We start from the raw sequence: 15,625 nt of genomic DNA, 5'->3' as shown, positions 1-15,625 counted from the left end.
GCTTCAGTTTTACGTCATAAATACAATTGAGGCGATCAAGAAAGAGGAGATGTGTGATCGCCCTCCTCTTCTCTCCCGTGAGCTGTTATAAATAACTGGCCCACATACCGTCGGCCCGCTCTGGTTTCTTGTCGGTCGGCTGCGTTCGACCTCTGTCGCTGAACCTTCACTCGCTTTACTGCCACAAAGTCCAGTTCTGCTGCAGAACCTCAATTTAACGCCTTAAAAAATGGTTTCCAATCAACTTTACTGTGAGACAAAACACGTGAACGGGGTAAATCTCTTAAGTAACATAAGATTTCTGACATTAAGACAAGTTTTGGAGATTTTCTGTTTAAATATGCAAATAATAGGGATTAAAAAGGTTTGTTTTTTGGATTAATGTGCTACTAATCAAGCCATGAATGATATTATGAACAAATAGGAATATAAATAGAGAAGTTTTGTACGACTGAAGTGAAGATTTCTGTCTCGTGGTGTCAGAAAAAACACATTTTGAGGAAACAACCTTTGTAGAAGTGTGTTTTAAAAGGTAAAGAGGGTAAAAAAAATATCTGATAATGTGTTTAAATATGCACACAAGGGTTTCTAAATGTTCATTTTGGACATTTTCCTTTCTACAAGTCTGACAGAATACATGTTATGGAAGAAAAACAGCCCCTCAAAATAAAACAAACGCAGAGACGTGTGGACTAAAAAAAACTGCACACAGACGAAGATTCCTCCTGCTTTTTTATTTAAATAACAAAGCTTTTGAAACACAACCACAGTATTTACAAAGATACATTTGAGCTTGCACTGTGAAGTGATTGGACTGCAAGACGACGGCGAAATATTCTACTGTAGCAACTCTTCAGTCGGTCAGAGTAGTGCGTCTCCTTCCGTATATACAAACTCGGACCAAAGTATAGTTATTCACCTGTAATGTGACAAAGTGTGTTGATTATATAACAAGCTCATTAATATTTCTTGGGTTTATGTTATGTATTATATCGTCTCTTTAAAAAATACTTTTGTGACACGTATTGGCACCTATGATGGTGAAACTTGGTGAAACATACTAAAAACAAAACTTCTCTGAACTTGAGGTGAAGATGCAAAAATGATTTGACAATATGAACAAAAATCCAACATGGTCAGAAATAAACTTAAAGGGTCAAATTCACCCTAAAATTAATATTCAGTCGTCGTGTCCTCGCCTCAGTGCCGACGGGAAGTTGGAGGTGAAGTTTCGTAGTCCGCAAAACATTTCCGGAGCTTCGCGGCAAAACGGCAGCTGAAGTAGACGGAGACTCGGTTTAAAACGTATAAATAAAAAACATTAAATGGCGCCGTTGATCCTGTGCGGTGTAATCTACGTCTCAAGAAGCCCAGAAATCCCAAATTGATGTGAAAAAAACGTTTTTTACACCCTTGACACGCGGTCAGACTCGTGCTTTTAGCTTAGCAGCTAAAACTATTAAAAAAAGATGTAAATAACGCCTTTTTAAATTACTCTGGGATCTTCAGGCTTTTTTACTTTTTACATTTTAAAACAAGTCTCCAGTTACTTCACTTGAATTACGCAAAACTGTTTTGCCGTGAAGCTCCAGAAATGTTTTGTCGACTGCAAAAGTTCCCCTGACGTTCCGATCGGCGCGCAGACGAGCAGATGACTGAATTTCTTATCTCTAGGTGAACTTATCCTTTAATCTGTCGTCGCTTCAGGATGTAACACTCGCTTTAATAATCCTTTTAATAAGTGAAACTGTGGGCGTTTCTTTACGGAACAGCGCTTCACAGACCCATTTTGATTTAACAAACATTCGTCATGCATAGATGATCAACAACATAAGAAAATAAACCACGTCAACGTCGAGGCTAAAATATTACCCAGTTTAATCGGAGTTCGGTACTTTGAGCGTGTGGACATATTTAAAATGCCTTTCATGTGTTCCACCGACCTCTAGTGACTCCGAATCAGTCGCCTCTAAAGATGGAAAAACACAATCCGTGGACTTTACGATGGAATAAAGCGACGAGCTTCTTCGACATTAAAATATAAATCCCAACTAAATGTAGTCGTGCCTCAACAATGCAACACAGACACACTTGGAAATGTTGTTGACTATATTTGCCTCTATTTTTTTTTTTTTTATTACATTCATGCATCATCATGTTCATAAATAAAAGCAGAAAAAAACATCCCAAATAATAAAAAGAAGCATGAAACCGACAGATGATGATAAATGATCGATGATGTTTTATTCTACAGCCCAGCAGGATGTGCGAGACGCAGGAGGGACGTCAGGCGGACCGCAGAGCAACACAAAGCAGAGCGGGAAAACTTTTAATATAACCTGTTACAGAAGTGCTTCTATCGCTGCAGTAATCAGATTACTATTAATACATTTTCCATAACTGCAGAGTATTCACTGATCATCTGAATTATCCTTTAAATCTATAATCTTCGAAAATAAAGATAAAACAACACCACATATTTGAAATATAACGATCCAGATCATTCTGTACGATCGGTCACATTTTTGCTGTTTCTTGTTATTTCACAGTTTTTTCTCCAGCAGGTTCTGCGGATTCATTCAGGTGCCCCCTTTTTCTTTTGTGCAAAGTGTTTGTTTCGAGTGCTGGACTGTAAAATAAAGCATCGTCAAAATTGGCAGGTCAAGTCTCACTGTCCCAAAACACTCACAGCAACAACAACAACAACAACAGCCGAGTTAAAGCTCGCGTTCCCCAAAAACCCCTCACAGCCCATCGAGGGAAACAGTTAGCTAAAGAAGAAATGACCTTTTTTTTAATGTTTTCCCTTCGAATACTTCAGTGATGCAGCGACAACTTCTCAAACATGGCACATTTAATTTGAAACCCAAATAAAAACTATAAAAATGTGCATTTAAACTCTGATGGTAGAAATGAAAAAGGATGAAATGAATTATTGTTTTGCACCAAGTTCACTACTATATGTCAAAAAATATATATTAAAACTTCCGTTTGAAACAAAAGGGAAATGATAAAAAGAAAAAAGGCAAAGAATGAGCTTTTCTAACACAGCATAATCAGCTGATCTAAGAGCTGAACTAAAAAAAAAACAGACGCACGTTGATTTACAACGTGTCCGCGTGGCGAGTGGCCTTCAGGTCACAGTGGACTATTAGACTTGATCCCAGTTGAGAGCAAAAGTCTGCACCTTTTATTCGTATAAAGGATTTCTGTTTTAGTGTCACTGCGCTGTTCGTTTTAAATAAAAGTCGACTCTCTACCATTGGTGACGTGATGTTGCAATGGTTTACTGTTTCGTTCACATAAATACAGCTTGTAACGGCCATGGAGCAAGAGCAGTGACGGGTCCCTTCAGCTGACAGAAGGATCCCTGAGTGGAGGTAGACAGGAAGTGGACAGACGCAACACGAGGAGGAGGACGAGGAGGAGGAGATGATTAGCAAGAGTTCCAACACAATGCTTACAAGAGTTGGATGTTTTTAACAGCTTCAGGTGTAGCGGTGGAGACCTGAAGTGATGGGCGACTAAGCAGCATCATGCAGGTTGGTTAGGATAAGAGGGGAATAAAGGTTGGTATGGTTTAAGGCCAGAAGAGGAATACAGGTGCCGGGATCACGTCTGATGCACCTCGTGAAACATCAGCTCTCGAGGGATTCGAGTCTCTGGGCCGTAGAGCTTACAGGCGCGCCGCTCGAACGCGGCGACGTTCTGCTTTACGACCTCGTCGAAGAACATGGTGGCTAACTGGGAGTGCAGCAAAGAGCGGAACTCGAAGGAAATCTGTTAAAGATACAAAGATGATCATCTCTTTAGTGACAGAGAGGCAGACGAGTCATTAAACACGGTAACAACAGAAGCTGGTTACAACTGTTTGAACAGGAAAAGTTAAAACATGTTGGAAGATTACGCTCATTTGCTTTCTTGCTACGGATTAGATGAGAACATCACCATCACTCTCATGTCTGTAACATAACTATGAAGTGAACTACAGCAGAAGATAGTTTTTATATCTTAGCACAATGACTGGAAACAAGAGGAAAAAAGTAGCCTGGCTCTGTCTACAAGGTAACAAAGGTTAATATCTACAACCATTTCTTGGCACAGTGACTTCCTGATGTGTTGTCATTGCAGAGTCGAGGCTCCAGGAAGTCCAGAAATAGTCCGTCACATAACAGCTCGTAGAACTACAACTCACTGTTTTTACACCGTGTGCTGGCTGTTGCTTTCTTATATTTGCCGTACAGACTTGGGAGTGCTGTTGAGTTTCGCAGAAATCCAACGAGTGTTTTCTCTAGCTCTGTTTGTGAGTGACTCATCAGCTCTGTGGGAGGCAGTCTCAGATGATGGTAGTTCAGCCGTCTGTCAGGACAACCAGCCTTCATCATCTTTAAAAGCCTTTCTCTTGTAAAACTGAAAATGACTATACTTGAGACGATGACCTCTGTGATGCTTGTCCAAGTTTGTTTTTTAGGTGTGGAATGGGCTCATTGTTGCCCTGAAGAAAGGAAAATCACCCACTACAACTGATGTTCTCACCATTGTTTAAAGTATTTCACTGCTGGACAGATGGACCCTGAATTAAAGTGATCTGTCTGTGCAGTAGAAGGACGCAAACATCTTGAAAATTTCTGCTACGTGACCTTTACTCAAAAGGTAGAAAACCTACGACAACCAGTAACTTCTAGGATGAAGACTAACTGGTTGGTTTGGTAAAAATATGTCCATTAACTTTACTTTGAACTTTAACAAAACTTTTTGCGAATGCCTGTCTTCCACTCTTCAGGGCTACGTTTTACCCAAAAGGTTTAAATACTCCTCAAGTCATGATTATTACAGAAAGAACATCAAGAGTGGTAGAGAGTCTAACACACATCTGATAAATCACCACAGGAATCACGCTGCAGGATACTCACAGAAAAGTCTACGGTGCAGGTGCGAGGGTAACCAGGAATGCCGGGACTAAAGCGCCATATCGTCTCCAGGTGGTTGAAGAGCTTACCGTCTGTACACACGGCCTACAATCACCAAAAAGAGAAAGTCTGGGATTACAAATGAGAAATTTGAACAATGTTTACTTGGTGACAAAATAAACATTACTTGCTCCAACTAAAATGTGTGTTGGTGTTTCTTATTTAAACTGCAGCAGCATCAACACACACAGATGTTCGGAGATATCTTCAGTCACAGGACACACAGGACGCCACCAGCACTTACTTTAACTAGATGAGGCCGGACACAAGTGATCATAGACGTGTATCTCTCCACCACTGGAGGGAATCCCACTTCCAGCTGGGCTTTACAGTGGCCTGCTCTCTTCATGACGGTCACGGACTTCTTACACCAGGGCACAAAGTGCTTGTAGTCGTCGACGTTGGCCACCACATCGTACATCTCCTGCATAGAAAACCTACGACAGCAAGCGTTGTAAAGGTTAAGGACTTTTAGAAATAAACAACATAAAATTCATAGATTAAGTTATCACTAGCTGTAATGAAGAATGAATTACCCAATGATCCTACGCTCGGAGTACTCCTTCCTCTTGTTGGTGAGACTGATGAAGTTTCTGCTTTGAGGAAAGGCCGTCATTGTGTCCCAGTCTTGAAGGCAAAGCACTCTGGGAGTTCTTGTCATCAAAATGCCACATGATGACAAGTGTCTAAAAGGTAAGAGAGGAAATGTCCTGTGAGCCACATTCTGGAAAGATTCAACCTGCCACACAGTCAACAACAGCAAATAAAAAGCACCACTATGTTCCAGTTTCCAGCTGCTAACGTCAAAGAGAAGACAAAGAACAACGGACCAGGAGGTGATGGAAGGTCTCTGTGTGGACAGTGTGCTGGTGTTTTCTGAGTTGGACCAGTTGTTCCGGTACGTGACCTGTATTATGACTAGTGAATAACCCGTGTGATCAGAAAAATCCATCATTACTTATTGAGGATATGGATGAGAAATATTGCCTTAAAACGGTGTCATGGTATTGCCGGGTAGTTTTAAATGAGCCGTTTCTACTTTTTAATGGAGCCTTTCTGCCAGTTTTGTTCCTTTTCAGTTTACAGATTTGTGTTTTCAGATGCTGATATATTAAAACTGTATATCTGAAATGGTTTTAATATTAATTTCCTACAGTACTGATGCAGTACCAGAAGCCTCTAACTCTCTTATCTCCAGCAGCCAGTGACGCATTATTCTTAAACACCCAACCTAAAGAGAAAGTAAAACTACATATTTTTTAAAAAGTGTGGTAATGTGTGAAGTGCTACAAGCTAAGAAACGCTGAATGTCCTCATAATGTTATAGCCTTGTCTATAACATTATAGACAAGGCTATAATCTTCTATAATCTTTTAATACTCAATGTTGAGCAACAACATGAGTACAGACTGTACATTCAAAGTCATCAGATATAAAACAGATATGATCATTAATTATATGAGATCAACCCAAACTGAGCCTGACTTATAGTCACAAATATACCGTATATGTAACAAGTGCAACAACTACTCCATTAATTGTTCTAATAGTCAACTATTTTGATAATCAGTTTTCAAGCAAAAATACAAATCATTTGCTGGTTTCAGCTTCTTTAACGTGAGAATTTGAAGATTTATTTTTGTATTTTCTGACAGTAAATGAAGAGTGTTTGGGTATTGGACTGTTGGTTGGACAAAAGAAGCAATTTGAAGATCTAACTTGCCTTTTTTACAACTTGTGATCAAATAATGGAAAAACTCATTGTTATAGCCTTGATGAATATCAGCTGGTATAAGCTTTTAACAGTACTGGTCCAACATTCAGTAGTTATTCCTCATGACTACATGATTATGAGCACTGTATTAAAAGAAACATGATGGTATTGCCTCTGTCAGGTTATAATAAAACTCTTGTGTTTTCTTTTGATTAAAGTAAAACAACAAACTACATTACGATTAAAGCCGTCTGATATATCAGCTGGCCAATATTATCAGCCAGTCATTGACACATCAGCATTGGTGGATATGTTGTCCGATATGCATAGAAATTAAAATGCCGAGAAAGATAAACATTTATAATAATGGTGTCATTTAAGACAAGAAACCCCATTATTACATGTCTTTGTCACAAGTGTTTGATAACCATTGCAAGAAAATTAATCTGCCAATAAATCCAGGAAAAACACAACCAAAAGTGAAAAGTCTCTGTGTTTATAATCTTTAAATGCATTATCAATATAGGCCAGTATTGATCAAGCAGTACAGGATATTGGCTATTGGAATTTGTGTCTCTGACGTGTCAGTGTCTGCTTCTTGTTCTCACTATAAACAATAATGTCCAGGCTGTGACACAAACTAACAGGGTGTCAAAATATCACAGCTCCTGTCTTTATGGAGAACCGTCACACTTCTTTGATAAGAAAAACATAAACATGTTAGCTTGTAACCTTTCAGCTCCGTACCGCTCGGTCCAAAAGGAGACATACTGTCACTCTGCACTGAAGGTCTAGCTGTGTGTGTGTGTCGTTATAATAATAGACTCCAGGGTCTCCGTGAAGGTCTCACCTGATGTTCTGTCGCTGGCATCCTCTTTGAACCACCGTACGACACGACCGAGGGGAGCCCACAGTGGCGATCTGGAGAAAGTCACTGAACGTCCGCACACCCATAGGGAGCCGCCGGGCGCTAGCCGTGGCTGCCATCAAACCAGCCACTGTAGGGAGGATGATGGGTCCAAGACCGGGGAGTGGGGATGAAGGTCCAAACACCCTGCTTCGATCTGGGTATATTAAGTCGTAGCTAAAGTGCTGCCGTGCCGGAATTCACTTAGCATTCGCTGGCTAGTTCGCTACCTTCACCGCCGCTTGTCAACGTAGCTAACGTCTAGCAACGGCTAACGTTAGCTAACACGGTTTCATAACGAGCCCGAACCAAACGCGACGTTCAGCCGCGTCTCTCTGTTTTACCAGCAATACTCACATCACTCCGCGTCTCGAACACCAGCCCCGCTACAGAAATTAGTTTGGTTTTTATAGGCTAATTTCGGTTTTCAGTGCAGTCAAATACCGCAAAGCTGCGGACGACCTTCTGCTGCTAAATAAAACGCCGGTGGGACAAACTGTTCCTTTCTTCTGACAACCAGCGCTCCGGGTAGACAAACGGCTGTGAGGCGGACTGACACCCCTGCTGGTCAGGAGGGTCATTGCAGTTTTATGAAAAAGATGTTTTTTTAAAATTATTTTTATTTTATTAAATTGTATTTTATTTGAAAGTATGTATGTTTGCCAGATGGAGACACCTTCTTTCTATTTTTATTTTTTTGTATTGCTCACAGTTCCTTTCTTCTGACAACCGGCTCGCAGTGTAGTCAAACGGCCGTGACGTGGACTGCTGCCCCCTGCTGGTCAGGAGGGTCACTGCCGTTTAAAAATAAATAAATAAATAAAAAATATATATATATATATATATATATATATATATATATATATATATATATATATATATATATATATCCTAAAATATAATTTATTTGTATTATATTCTATTTCAAAATATTTCTGTTTGTATAATGTATACACCTTTGTTCTATCGTAATTAATTAATTTGTTTATTTATTTTCACATTGTTCACAGTACAGATGCACATTTTAAACCATTTCTATAAAGATGTAAGTTCTGGCTACCGTTCCTTTCTGTGTGTATTTGAGATTGAGCTCCCCTCCATTAATACAAGATAATTACCACCCATCCCCTTATTTTTAATTAATGTATTGATTTTTTTATCATCATTATTTTCTTTTAATTTTTTCCTTGTTTGTATCCGACATTATTGTGTTTTATTCCGTTTCTATGTATTATCTACATGACTACTACTACACTATGTTCACATAAAGTTCCTCAATTTTCTGTGTTTTCACACAAAAAACATCCGTAATGAAGCAGATAATCAAACATAAGAGGTTTATTATAATCTGAATTAGTTTACAAAACAACCAAAGTGGAGTTCACAAAGTACTGCAATGCTCTGAATGATGCACAGTCTCACACATTAAATGGTTCCAGTACAGTGTATGTTTACTGTATGCAGCTTTCTACAACATATGTACACCAGGCACACAATCAGACATGGATAAAAGTGTTCTCTTAATTGGATGATCAATGCCTTTTGTTAACGTGGACACACACTCTCACACACACACACACAAAGAAACGCGCACATCATCGGTCTCAGGGCTGCATGCGGATGGCTCCGTCCAGCCTGATGACCTCGCCGTTAATCATGGGGTTCTCGGCCAGTGATGTCACCATGTGGGCAAACTCAGCGGGGTCTCCCAGGCGTGAGGGGAAGGGCACCTGGCGGGCGAGGAAGGAGCGCACCTTCTCTGGAAGTCCAGCCAGGAGGGGAGTGGAAAACAGACCTGGAGGAAGAAAGAAGAGGAAGCATCAGATGTTAATGTCTCTGCACATATACAGACGCAGAAAAGACTGTTTATTTATGTACACTCACCAGGAGCTATTGTGATGACCCTGATGCCCATGGGCGCCAGATCTCGTGCTATGGGGAGGGTCATTCCAACGATGCCACCTTTAGAAGCTGAATACGCCGCTTGGCCGACCTGGAGAAAAGAAAACGTACAGAAAATAAAGCTGATAAACAGAGCGATCAATGAGTTGTTTCATTTATGTGTGTCGTCTTGTGTCTGTATCAAATGACCTGTCCATCGAACGCTGCCACGCTGGCTGTGTTAATGATGCAGCCTCTGTGTCCGTCTGCATCGGGCTCGTTCTTCCCCATCGCACCAACAGCGAGACGAATCACATTAAAGGTTCCTGCGATGTTCACCTGCAGAAAACACACAAAGAGGAGTCGCATATAAAAGTCTAACGAACTGCGAGTGGTGTTTATTTTCCTCTTGCACGTGCCTGCTTCTTTGTCTTACATTGATGACACGCTGGAAGTCCTCCAGACTGTGAGGGACGTCCTTCTTGGCATTGTAGGTTTTAACGGCGACAGCGATGCCGGCACAGTTAACAGCCAGGTCCAGCTTCCCAAACTTCTCTCTGGCCAGGGACACTGCTGACTGCACATCTGCCTCTGATGTCACCTAGAAACAGACACGAGCGCTTTAGACGTCAAACTAACACGATACAGATTCATAGGGCCCGCATGGAAAATGAATGAGGGGACAGAAGAAACCTGGAGGGTCAACGTATCACATCCAATCATTATCGATAGTGCTGGAACATGTGAGAGTGCCATCAGCTGGATGGAGAGTACAGCTGATAAACACCAGCACGTGATAATATCAGATCTACTGTTTCCAGGCTGAGTCCATGTTTTAAATGAATAAATGGCATTAACACTTAGCTGTGTGCTGTGCAGGAAGGGAGGAGATGCGTCACATTTTCACTGCTCGATTATCACGGCCAGACAAATTCACAATAATAATATTATCATGATATGTGTAGGAGTTTTGATTTGGTGATCAAATGAAATCCCAATGGACTACATTTATAAAACGGTTACAGATGGTCTGCTGAGAAGTTATAGTGATTGATCTGTGCTGAAAGGCCAAATCAATTGTGTCCGGCAAGTTTCTTTTGGACTCACATCTGCGGGAGCGAAGGCACATCGGTCGCCCAGAGTGGCTGCCAGAGCGGCTCCATCAGAGGAGGGGAGGTCCAGGATCACAGCAGCGGCTCCGTTCTGCAACAGCCGCTCCACAGTGGCCCGGCCCAGACCAGACGCACCGCCTGTCACCAGGCCGACCATACCCTGCTCAACACACACACACACACGGACAGGGACGGAGCAGGGGGAGGGGGGTAGTGCAGGAAATAAGAAAACAATAAAAACAAAAGAAGGAATAAACATGGGTCACTGAGGACGATGAGTGGAAGGAGGAGGAGTGAGCTTCCATTTATCTCCATTGTATCAGACGTCAGAGAGGGAAATCTTAGAAACAGGGTGAATGAAGCCAAAACTACCTGCTCAGTCATGAAGCACAACATGTAAGAAACAAACTACAGCATGTTTGTGATTTAGGTGGACTAACCCTTTAAACGTGTTAACATGTTAGTCTGTGTGTGTGCGTGGGACCCCATTGATCCCAACATGTTAGCTAACAGCGACACAATGAAACTTCTGAACTACAACGAAAACAAACCAACAGGAAGGAAAAATATCAACACGCGCTAGTTTAAAGTCTGAGGCGTCATACTGTGTCAGATTGGACGACAGAAGTGACGCAGCGTGCAGCAGCGACAGGTTTATCTTTCTCGTTCCTCACCTTGACACATCGGATGTTCGCCATGTTGGTTCTGGGATACGTCCGTGACGTCGCGCACAAAGATCGTGTATCTGACACAGGAGTCACCTTTTACATCTTCTTCTCGACTTGTTTTTGGCGGAGGGGAATTATCAAAATGGCGCATTACCGCCACCTGTTGGTGCGGAGTGTAGGTCGTGACTCCTAATTATGTTTTAGAAACAACATTTAGTGACTGTAATTGTTTATATTAGGGTCCCTCATTTGAACTAGATGTGATGTGTTGTACAGGTTGTGAAGAATTATGGTTTGTGATACTTTGCTTTGTAAATTAAACTAACTTTACTTGATCTTTTTGTATGTTTACTGCCCTTATTATTATTGTTGACCACAAGCCTGAAAACCTGTGGTTTCTCACTCTACAATTCTTGAATGTTGTAGAAAATGCCTATTTATTGAATTGAATCTATTTACATAATAGCAATGCCTTATTAATTACTTGAATTGGCCTTCCCATATATATTTTCTATTTCATTCTATATTCTAAACCTATAAATCGTATTTACTTAGAAGTCTGATATGGCAGTAAAGCTGTGTCTAAACTCAAATTCATTAAAATATCATTTGTTGAGAAAAATAAGCTAAAATCTTGGAAAAGCTCCAAGAAAACACAGAGTGAGAGCTCTGTCAATATTACTCCTCTCCGACCACTGGATCTAAGCCACACCCATTTCGGTCCGTTTTGACCAATGGGCGAGCGTTTCAGGGAACGCCCCCTCCCGCTATCGACTGATTTGCAGCACAAATATGAGGGTGTTGTCCAATCAGAGCGGCCCTGCGGCTCACCAAGGTCAGCTCAGGCGACCAACTGATGCTTCATGAGCTCTTCTGAGGCCAGTTTACAGAACAGATTCAACACTTTAACGAGGTAAACGCTGAAAACCTGTCAGTTTATGTCCAGTTTACATGATGAATGACATTTAGTTTAACGCACTGGTACAGATTTCACCCAACATTCAAGCTAAAGATCACAAATTAAATGATCCCAATACAACATTAAGCCAAACACATGAATCAGATATACTCTTTCACAATATATATCCTTTATTTTCAAGTGGATGAAATGCAGCATTTAAAATAATCCCTGATCTTTCTCATACACCTTGCACACCTTTTACCTTCTTTTAAGGAGAATGGAGAAAATAAATAAATAGTAAACCTGCCTAAACTCAAGTATTATATAAATTACTCTCATTATCAGTTAAACTGTCCTTTATTTCTTGATAAAGTGATTCATCCTTTGGTCCAAACAACAGTCCAAAACCCAGAGGTGCAATGATTAGTCATCCATGAGAAAAAAAAATGAATAACGGTGTCACTCGAACACTCCAGTCATTCTCCGGTGCAGCTGTTCTGATTCATAACACTTCAATCTGAGTATTTTGGGGTTTTGCGACTGTTGATTGGGCAAAACAAGCATCTCAAAGCGTCTCTATTTATGAGCAGTTTTCATTCATTTCTTAAAAACGAAAATATAAAAACAGCAGAGGACACATGAGCAAACATTTAAGAACACAATACATATTTTTTCACAGAAAATATAAACCATGACAAGCTTACCTCCTACTAGGGCTTTCCAAAGGATGCCTGCAGACACTGGAGAGGCTGGAACAAAGCGCATTACGTTGCCACATTATGGAAGGCAGTAAGTTGTATAGTTGTATCTCCAAAATAGGGGTTGAAATATCCCACACCCCACAACAACACAACTTACTACCTCACCACAGCACAGCTAGACACATCTGCTTCGGCACACCGTAGAAACAAAACTGTAATTCAATTTTTTTTCCCATTCTACAGTGAATTTGAAACTTGATTTTAAACATGTACAACTGAGCTGCAGTTTTAATAAGAAATAATATCAAAAATGTTGTATTCGCCTGTATTTTAGTGCATATTTCTGTCATTTTTGAAACAGAGGATTCTCAACAATAATGACTGAATATTAGTCAGATCATTAATGAGACAGGTGTCCAATTTGTGAACAGCCAGGAACACACCAGGACGGCATGATACACAATATAACCAGCGAAAAAGGATCCAACGTTCATGATGTAAATTTGGAGCACTGTTGGTCACCAACGGCAACAGAGGCTTCAGTCACCGTGGCAACTGAATGCAAGATGTAGACAGGCTGATGAAGGTGATGGTTTGGTTGCCGTGAGAAAGACAGTAGGCTGTATAGTTATCTCCCAGATCTGGTGTGATCCTAAAACTATACAAACTACTACCTCATCCCACAGCCCCCCTTCTCTTCTCTGGAGTCCTGATCCATTAGGTCTTCACTCTTCCACATTTTAAAAGCTGACTGCAACATCAAATAAATATCTTCCCGTTATGTTGCTCATTTGTACTGTAGTGTACGATGAATCATTTCTGACAAGGACGGAGGACAAAGAATGAGATGTGAGAGAAGAGATGACCAATCCCTAGAATTTGATGTAGTCTACTTCTCAGGAGTCTTCCTGTCCTTGAGGAGGGTCTTCAGTGCCAAATGAGCTCCTGAGAACAGAAAAAAACAAAAATAAAACACTCACTATAAAAAGAATACCTTGGGAACAAACATACTATAAAATGAGCAGGAGATGACGAGCTGGCTTCACCTCCAACGCAAATAAAAATGAACCAACAGCTTTCACTGAGCGACCGCTAACATTTTCTGCTGGTAGCTTGTTTCCTAAATCAGGTGAGGCTAACAGGCTAACCTGAGCACCATCTCAAGCTAGTTACCATTAGCTGCTAAGTTTAGCCAAAAAAGCCCTTGCTGCCATTACGACGCTATCTACTGAATGAGAAATGAGGAGAACTAGCTGCTGCTGTTGCAAGGTGGTTCATTTAGCTTCTCGCTGCAGCACCAACAGCCTGCCTTGGAAGTCAGCTAGCCAGCTAACCAACAGTGTTAACAAGCTAGCTGACAGCTAGCTGGAATTGGCGGTTCTCGACCTCTCAGTCCGGCGGCTGCTGTCACATCCGCCGCCCCGCACGTCCGCCCGGGCCCGCGGCTGTGAGCGTCGTCTGTATCTGTACACACAGTGGGGATGTTCCAGTCGGAGCGGACTACTCGCAGCCAGTATCGACCTTTCAAAGCAAAACTATCGCAGCAAGATGTTTCGTTACCTCGCTTCACCACGCCAAAAATCACGTGACCGCCCCCCAAACGAGGCCTCGCTACGTCACGCTCGTATCACCGAGGTGTCTCTTCCCCGGGTGTTGAATGCGGGGTGTCCTTCTTCATCTGCCTCAGTGGTTTCACAAAACACATTTATACAGATTGAAAGTCGTCCCCGTTATAATACACACTTTAATCAACAATATAAAATAGTAAAAACGGTGAGACCAAGTATAAATGTGACTGTAAACCACAGAATTACAGGACGACGGGACCAACGGTTTGTCCAGCAGATGTCGCCATTTTGACCGTTGCAGACGCTTCGAACCCGTTTTGAACAGGTTGCCTCTCAGTGATTCAGAGCTTTATAAAGCCTCGTTTCTCCCGCCACCGTGTAAATGTGTGACACATTTCTCTGAGTCAGCGTCTCTTTAGGTGCCACAAAGAAGCGGCGGGTTTACTTCACGCCTTCATGTGGGATCCGCGGATCCTCCTCGCCATCTTTCCATCTAGCGGAGTGGAGCTCATGATAACGTGAGCAAATATCTCGAGATTTACGTCCGTGGAAGGCGCCTACAACGAGACTTGGAATGCAGCCTGGAAAAAACTTAAAGGGCAACTCCACCAATTTCTCACTTTAAAGTGTGTTTAAAGGTCTGAGTGAGTCCTGTTACATATGTGAAAAAATATTATAAAGGTCTTTTGCAGCTCCAGAGGAAGCTGCATGTCATCTGATAAATTGCCTCAAGTGATGTCATACAGTGGCTAAATTGCATTATGGGTAATGTAGTCACCAGATCTTGAAGAAGAAGAATATGAGGAATAAAGCAGGGGATATTTTTGGAGTTTGCTGCATTAATTTTCTAACTATCCAAAATGAGGACAATATTGTTATATATGAGTGATATGCCAGATCAGTTGACTGCTTTTCAAAGCCTGGTGCCTACATTACCCACAATGCACTGAGGCCACATTAGCAATTAGTCATTTACGGTGCAAAATGTATGAATTGTAGTTCCAAACATTTTCACCTGAATGAGAAGAAATAACAGTCAAAGAAATCTGTAGAATAGAAGACATATCTACGTAAATTGTCAAGACTTCACATTTCTAAACCAAAAACATCTTCTAAATCTTCTAGATTTATTTTTATCATTGGCAAAAATATCTTTACAGCCAACATCCCGATGTCAAAATTGTCTTTGCGCTTTCAATATTG

At 41.2% G+C, this 15,625-nt stretch overlaps 2 protein-coding genes across 3 annotated transcripts; both read right to left on the bottom strand.

The window, feature by feature from the left end:
- Positions 1–715: 715 nt before the first annotated feature.
- coq10a (coenzyme Q10A) lies at positions 716–8,121 on the bottom strand. 2 transcript variants are annotated; one of them, XR_003984681.1, is made up of 6 exons: positions 7,535–7,671; positions 5,507–5,656; positions 5,215–5,407; positions 4,914–5,015; positions 2,004–3,780; positions 716–1,945 (listed from the first exon to the last, which is right to left on the bottom strand). XR_003984681.1 is itself a non-coding variant. In XM_030423541.1 (5 exons), the coding sequence occupies exons 1-5, from the start codon at positions 7,669–7,671 to the stop codon at positions 3,613–3,615; spliced, it is 750 nt and encodes a 249-aa protein (XP_030279401.1). In that variant the 5' UTR covers positions 7,672–8,121; the 3' UTR covers positions 716–3,612. The 2 variants fall into 2 exon arrangements, 1 of the variants encoding a protein (XP_030279401.1); XM_030423541.1 differs by having other exon boundaries at positions 716–3,780; positions 7,535–8,121.
- Positions 8,122–8,911: 790 nt separating this feature from the next.
- Positions 8,912–11,389, bottom strand: hsd17b10 (hydroxysteroid (17-beta) dehydrogenase 10). Its single transcript, XM_030424511.1, has 6 exons — positions 11,259–11,389; positions 10,580–10,744; positions 9,909–10,073; positions 9,683–9,811; positions 9,476–9,584; positions 8,912–9,386 (listed from the first exon to the last, which is right to left on the bottom strand). The coding sequence occupies exons 1-6, from the start codon at positions 11,280–11,282 to the stop codon at positions 9,196–9,198; spliced, it is 783 nt and encodes a 260-aa protein (XP_030280371.1). The 5' UTR covers positions 11,283–11,389; the 3' UTR covers positions 8,912–9,195.
- Between the last annotated feature and the right edge of the window lie 4,236 nt (positions 11,390–15,625).

This window comes from Sparus aurata, chromosome 7 (genome assembly GCF_900880675.1).
Source record: "Sparus aurata chromosome 7, fSpaAur1.1, whole genome shotgun sequence".
Taxonomy (NCBI): Eukaryota; Metazoa; Chordata; class Actinopteri; order Spariformes; family Sparidae; genus Sparus; species Sparus aurata.
This window is presented reverse-complemented; position numbering and strand designations above follow the sequence as displayed.